A 7,595-nucleotide genomic window follows, 5' to 3' on the forward strand; every position below is an offset into this window, starting at 1 on the left:
AATTTACATATCCACTAAATGTTTTTAACACCAGTTTATCGTCTAATGCCGTTGAAAAGCTAGATGACCAATATAATGATGGTAATACACAATAATAATAATGCACTGGCAAACGAGACATACATAGAAATGCATAAATTACATTTAGCACTTTCCACAACAAAACTGGACATCCTAAACATTTATTTATGGTATTATTTATATATCAAATCTGGTAATTGTGATAGAAGGCAGCATTATTGTTTTAAAACGGCTAAATGTCTTCTGATCTGATGTTTCTACATGCCTCTCTGACCTCTTCCCTTGCTTTTCTGTTTCCTTAGATTCTCTGTGAGTTAGTGCAGTGCTGCACTCCTAAGACAACAGCCAGGGGAACGTTGGAGCGCATCAGGTCTCCTGGTGTCGCCCCTCCTCGTCACTGCACCTTAACACACTTAAACACTCACACACTCACACATGTACAGAGGAAGGAGAGCCAGGGAGTTGCACACTATCTTATAACCAAAAGGATTTTCTTCCTCCCAAAGAATGACTATACATAGTGTGCGCTTAACTGTATTTATATAATTTTGCCATGTGCTTTTAAATATCTTCAGCTGGTGCACGAGGATGTGTGTGTTACTGTTCTTTTACTCCATATTTTACTTTGAAAGACACGCATTGTTCTTACTGAATAAGTCGATCTGCACGGCATTTGGCAAATCTGTTGGTTCACACATATTTATCCCAATCCATTACTTTATTTTACCATTTAAACCGAGATCATATTTATGTGTGGGAAATTTGGCAAAGTCTTTTGTGTGTTTTGGTTTGGGATTTCTTTATTATGCTCTACACACTGTTACCTGTAGCATTACAGAACTGCTGTATGGAATTACATTCGTATCATATCAGTCAAAACAAATAGAAATACCTCAGTTAGATGAAGCAATCGTTTAAAAGAAAATACAGCTCATGCTCAGTTTAGACCAAGTTCATTTTCATTTTAAACTGCTGGGAAAATGGGAGGAATTTTGCTGTGCAAATGCTACCTCCGCCTCGGATACGTGACATTAGGAAGTTTCTTTTTAATTGGCAAGGTAATTTGTTTGAAAACATCTAGATTTTTATATATATATATGACACTGCTGTTCTGATGTCATCAGCCTTTGTTGCGAAATATTTTGCCCTTCATTTCTCAGTTATGCCCACTTTTACATTGTCTTGTGTTTGAGCTGAGATTTTTATATATGAGTAGAGTTGAACTGTATTTTTGAAGGAAATATGCACTTGTCTTGCACACACTTTGTACGGGGCGGGCCTGTTTTATACTTTCAGAGATCTCTTTATTTACCGACATTCCTTTTTCTTTGAGTAGATCTCAAGGGAGGGCTCTTCTTTAGCCAGGGGCAAAATATCTACACACAAAAACAGTTCAGCTACCCAAGATGACAGTAAGTGATTTCAAGGTGGCGCTACATCGTAATTTAGACAAATGGAATTAATTCGCTATAAAAAATGTTTTGTTTATGTTTTAGTGTCCTATGATGAGGGATTTTCTTTTGCCAATCTTGTAAAGAAACACAAGGGTGCCATCACTGGTATGGTGGTGATTTCATACATGCTCCTGTTGGCTGGGAGAGATTATGCCAATGTTACATCCCATTGTGCCTAAAATTCACTTCTTTATGTACATGTGATTGTCATTACAGTCTCAAACAGCTTTAAAACAAATGTTTAACACACGTTGCCAGACTGCTGGAAGATTTTAGAGCAATAAAGGTGTTTAGAAGAAGATTTTTATATTTCTTTATAGGAGTGTAGATGCAAAAGCTAGGTTTTGTAAATTTCTTCATCAGCTTTTGTAAATTAATATTGCCACACAAAATCTTTCAAGGCTGTATCATATATATATATATATATATATATGCTGTTTTTCTCCCTTTTTTGACTTCAACTGTTACATATTAGTTTTTGTTTGGTGTGGCAAATAAAGATGTAAATTATGACCTCTGAATGTGACTATGCTTTCCCAATATCAGAAGTACACTACTGGTCCAAAGTTTTTGGACACTCGAGTGAAATGTTTCTGTAAAAAAACGTTTGATCTGAAGGCATATGCTTAAATGTCTGAAATTAGTTTAGTAGACAAAAATACAGTTTTGCAACTAACGTTTTGTTTAAAAAAAAACGTTTTTGAAATGGATGACTTGGACTGAATAATGACGAAAGAACAGCCAATAAGAGCACAAAATAGGTGGGAACTCCTTTAATATTGTTTAGAAAGCATCTCTGAGACCTCAAGAAGCAGCTTGATAAAATGACAAGAAAACATTTCTGCAAATTCTAGTCAAAAGGTCAAGAAGAAGATGATAAAATATTACATGTTTTACTTTTTTTGTTAGTTTAACATAATTCCCATAGCTCCCTTTGTTTTATTTCATAATTTTGATAAGTTTATTATTATTCTAAAATGTAGAAAACATATGAACACATAAGTGAGAAGGTTTGATGAGAAGTGTATGTCTGCACACTTTACTGTTGGTAAAACTTTTAAGTTTACAGTTCACTGAATGTGCAGAGCTAATCTGAGGAAAGCAGCATGAATATAAAGTTGTTTTATTTAACAGTAATATAGGCATTTCTCAAGTTAATTGGTACTATGCACTGTATATTGCCATTATATCACACATCAGTCAGCTTGGCTTTCAGTTCTTTAGATAAGCAAAAGAACGTAATATATTACACACACATCTTCCAGAAGGCCTTATAAACATCAGGTTTGATCAAGGTAAAATATACAGCATCCTTACAGGAAGCCTGAGCAGATCACAGGGGGTTTATATCATTAAAAATGCAACATTATCATTGCTCTATTTGAAACGTAAAGCTTTACAATACACAGAAGAACAAATATTTTACCACAATTGTTGCAAGTTTAATGAAAAGTCACTCAAAGCCGTATTTACAAATAGTGGCCCAGCTGAATGCATTTATTTTAGAATTTCCTTAAAAATTGTTCAATGAGAACAGGATTTGTCAGATGTTAAATATTGACTTTGCTGGCAAAGTTTAAACTCAAAGGTTAAGTGGTTTAATTATTACAATTTTCTTTAGTCCCTGCCTAACCTAGTTTTAACCTGGGGCTTGAATGTATGTTTCATACCAAGATAATGATTGATTATATACACCTAAAAACACTCCGGAGTGAGTGACAGTTTCATGTGTTGGATGAGACGATACATGTCCAGCTTTAGCTGGGATTTGACCTCTTCAGCTAAGAGAAATAAAACAAATATTTTTTAAGTGTCTTGGTGGTATTGGACCTGCATTTTTAATTATTACCTTGGAAACGGTAACAACGGTCTTGTGTGCTGTTATATAGTGTATGAGAACGAATGTTCTTTAACATATCATTGGTGTTTTGCAGAAGACATTCATACAGGGTTGAGAAATGTAATGGGTAAGGAAATGATCAAATAATTTTGCTTTTCGGGGTAAACTACCCTCACAACCAAACCACTCAACAAAAAAATGCATGCTAGATATGGAACATGACATAGCAAAGAGTTCAAGCACATTTAAGTCTACGTTTTCTGATACCATGACATGATTTTTCTCTGACATGTCAAGTAAAGCATGGCAGTTTCACAACCGGGACAGTTCTGTATCCCTTAACCATTACAGACCCATTACTGGGCTGCAGCAAACCAGGAACTCATTTATGTCCTCTTAATATCGCAGAGATGGATTGATGGATGTTTCCGAGCCTCTGTGGGGAATATTTTGCCAGATGAATAGTAGTTTTAGAATATGTCCACTAGATGTCAGTAAACACATGGCAATGCGGTCAAAGAAAGAAAGTGCAATTTATCTGTGGATTGACGTTTCGTTGAATAAACATTATATAAATGAACACATTTAAAAAAGTAAGATTTGTTACTCTAATATCTTAAAAACATTTTCTTATAATAAAGATTACATGGAATTTGCCCTTTAGTCCAAAGCTTCAAGTACACAGAAACACAAATAACATTTTTGGGTTTGCTTGTTTAATGGCGACATAATGAATTAGTACAGTGTTTATTCCCCTAACTATAAACCCCTCAAAGTAAGGTTTACCACCAGTGTATCCACACACACTAGAAACACCGCCTCAATTCAACCATTTTATATAACAGGACCCCACTTGTCGTATGAGCGACCCACTAACACAGTTCTGTACGTGAGTGACGAGTGTGTGGGGAGCGAAGAGCGTGGAGTTCAATGTGTGGGCGGGATTTGACGCGAGACGCCCTACACGTAGGCGGGACCAATGGGGTGGCATTAAATATGAGGGCGGAGTCACGCTCGTTCAAAAAACGGACGATTGTGAGTAACTGTTTGCGCTTTTACACGGCGTTTCCCTCCACAAATCAAACAAAGGTGATTTTAATTTATAACCTTATTCTGTTATGAATGCACAGTGGGTATTGTGTTGGGTTTCTGTTGTTAGCTAAACAGTTTTCTAATAGTTTTATTGTGCTGTAAACAACGCAATTGTTTTTCCAGATATGGTTGCGTCATGTTTTGCACGTAAATGCCGCGAACTCCAATGACATCAGCTGTGACTTTTTCTACACGGGTAATGTCGAAACTTTCCATGCCTTTGTTTACAATTTATTGTAATTTGACACGCCCATAAAGCTCTTGTGCAGTTAGTTTGCAATAGTAAATTGCACGAATAATGGTGTTTTTTTCTTCCTGGTGCATGTTGATGCAGTCGACATCGTGCATTTCAATAAAGACTTTTTTTGGCTGCATTGATTATACGCATGCACTTTGTATAGGCCTCATGTTGACATTTGACACCATGTTAATTTTGGATGAAATTATCCTTTAATGATCACGGAATAACGGATTTTAGGAACAAGATCTGGCAACACATTTAGTGCAGCAAGTCACAAGAATATGATGTTTCTCATAATGTAGTCTTGTGGTTGAAGATGGCTGTTATCACCATTGTGATCTTGTGCACGTCAGTTTAAGGCAGACAGACACACTGGACTTGTCGCAAAGCTTTCAAGGCATCTGCTAAACGACTCAAACTTCCATGGGTAAAGAGTTTACAAAGCAGCCATGAAACCCCCCGGTGAGGAAGACAATCGGCGTCTGGGGACATTGCTGCTGAACACTCTGGAGAGAGAAATGCGCCTGTGGAGAGCACCAGTCTTAAAGAATGGATGCATTCAGGTAGGAGAATTTCAAACACACCAACACCGAAAGAAGCCCTTTTATAGTTCCTTTTTCCACTTTCCACCATTTATAATAAATAGTGCTTAACAGTTACAAAATGTTGGTGTCTTGAAACTAAGTATTATATGCTGGAAATATGTATTGATTGGTTAACTGATGATTTGTTTTAGGGCTCAGATATTGGCCCATCTCAGTATCAGGAGGTGATTGTGTGGATGCACGAAATGAGCACAGTTTTCCAGTTCAGCTCGGAGACTTTTGCTTTGGGAGTTTGTGTTCTTAATAGCTTGCTTGCAACAGTTAAGGTACTTTGATCGAATGCATTTTTACAATACATTCTGCAGCCTTTGTATGTGATTTATACACCTTCGCACTATATATTTCTTCACAGGCTCCGTTCAAATACCTCAAGTGCATGGCCATCACCTCACTGATCCTGGCTGCAAAAGTCAACGAGGAAGATGAGGCAAGATTTCCATTCGCAATTTGTTGTAATGCTGTAATAAAGACGCCCGACACCGTTTTTAACCATTCCAGCACTTTTATTCTTGTTTTATTGGCGAACAGGTGATCGCATCGGTTAAGCACCTGCTGGAGCAAAGCGGTTGCAAATTCTCCACAGCAGAGATTCTTCGCATGGAGCGAATCATATTAAACAAACTGCACTGGGACCTTTACATCGCAACACCCATCGATTTCATTCACATCGTGAGTACCAACTGACAACTTTATTCAGACCAGAACTCAACGTTACAAAAAACAAAAGAAAACAGATAACACCGTTTTGCGAACGTTAGCAAAAATGTACGTTTGGTCCTTGACATCGTGCACGTGGTGCAGCCGGAGGTGATCTATTTGCACAAATTGACAAGCGGTCTTTAGGCATTACGAGTGGCGTGCGATGCATATGGCCAAGGCACTAATCTGTCTTTTACTTGAGCAGTAAAGCAGATAGATAACCCTGTAAAGAGGGAAGAAAACCATCTGCATTTTCTGTCCGTTACAAATATAGGCCCTAAGAAACTGGCATTGTCTTCCACTGAATCCTTGTTCTTTCTAAGTGGGGTCGAGTTAAAGGGCTGGTTCACCCAAAAATGATCAGGGATGTGATACGGATTTCCGTATTTTTTTACCTCGCTGGGATCACCCGCGTAAATGGCATACATTCGATTTATTTTAATCGTGGCGGGATTGGGGTTGTGCGCGTGGTAATCATACAGCTGGCCAACAGGATCCTTTCTACGCTGTCTACGTCATGCACACGCTTGTTATAAATGCAGAGCGACCGCTTCATTCAGAACATCATTTTGGGAGTTATCTTTATGTTTCCAGAGAGTCCAAACAGACTAATAGAAGCCAAACACGGCTGTTTTGGTACTCAAAACTGTGTGTGGTGTCATTTTTGTATTAAATGGGGAACTGAACAGCGTTTTGTAACTTATACAGAAAATCCTGAGTCTGGAAGTTGAGACGTCTATATGATTTAACATTAAAACGTGATCTATATACAGAGACTAAAATAGGCCATTCCGTGATTTGATGGCTTGAAACTATACAAATGGCCGATCTAGTCACTAATATAAACGCGTTGAAGTCTTTTTACATACATTTAAATGATCTAAAACCGCAACATGCAGCGTTTGCCCGCTGTATGAATGCCGTAGATGCGCCATCTAGTGGCTGTGTATGGAAGTCTCTTGAGGCTGCAAATTCTTTACTTTTTGTTCAATTATTGTTAAAGGAATTATTGCTGATTACAATAAAATTTAAAGTAGGCCTAGTATAAACTACTCAGGGCCCATTTGTAAATGCCGTCGTATTTGACATTAGCATAAGATATTTGCACAAACCATCGACCTATTGTTTAGGTGTCTGTTAAACTAATAAACATTTGATTCGCTTAATAGGACTAGGTGTTATAATCCCACTATTTCAGCACAGTTGAAGTTCCCAATAGGACATTTCCCACGCCTTATGCGTGACGGGGGAAGCAGTCAAGAACAGACGGAATTGGAAAATTATAATAGTTTGTTTTTGTGTTGCGAAGTGAAAAATGTCTATTTTTGGCAAACATGTAACATTTAATTAGTAACATTAAAGACTATTTGGGGGGGGGGGTTGGGCGAGGGTGCGTGCGGTCTTCCTTCTTTTTGTCCTTGGCTGATCGCATGCCTGAATGTCCTCACCCTCAGATTGTTCCAAACCTGTCTAAATTCCTTTGTTTTGTTAAACGCAAAGGAAGGTATTATGAAGAATGTCAGTAACCAAACAGATCTCATCCCCCATTTACTGCCATAGTAGTGAAAATAAATACTATGGGAGATGAGATCTGTTCGGTTACTGACATTCCTCATAATATCTTCCTTTGTGTTTAATAGAAC

General features: G+C 37.7%; 2 protein-coding genes across 2 annotated transcripts in view; both read left to right on the forward strand.

Annotated features, from left to right (window-relative positions):
* Positions 1–1,954, forward strand: part of stk26 (serine/threonine protein kinase 26) — a 39,674-nt gene extending 37,720 nt beyond the window's left edge. The window contains exon 11 of the mRNA XM_057360582.1: positions 324–1,954. Within this exon, the coding sequence (XP_057216565.1) occupies positions 324–339 (16 nt within the window). The 3' untranslated portion in view covers positions 340–1,954. The remainder of the gene's footprint in view (positions 1–323) is intronic.
* Positions 1,955–4,193: 2,239 nt separating this feature from the next.
* ccni2 (cyclin I family, member 2) lies at positions 4,194–6,107 on the forward strand. Its single transcript, XM_057359930.1, has 6 exons — positions 4,194–4,404; positions 4,531–4,603; positions 5,002–5,211; positions 5,385–5,519; positions 5,606–5,680; positions 5,782–6,107. Exons 3-6 carry the CDS (start codon positions 5,098–5,100, stop codon positions 5,935–5,937), a joined length of 480 nt encoding a protein of 159 aa, XP_057215913.1. The 5' UTR covers positions 4,194–4,404; positions 4,531–4,603; positions 5,002–5,097; the 3' UTR covers positions 5,938–6,107.
* Positions 6,108–7,595: the final 1,488 nt, after the last annotated feature.

This window comes from Triplophysa rosa, linkage group LG19 (assembly GCF_024868665.1).
Source record: "Triplophysa rosa linkage group LG19, Trosa_1v2, whole genome shotgun sequence".
In the NCBI taxonomy this organism is placed as follows: domain Eukaryota; kingdom Metazoa; phylum Chordata; class Actinopteri; order Cypriniformes; family Nemacheilidae; genus Triplophysa; species Triplophysa rosa.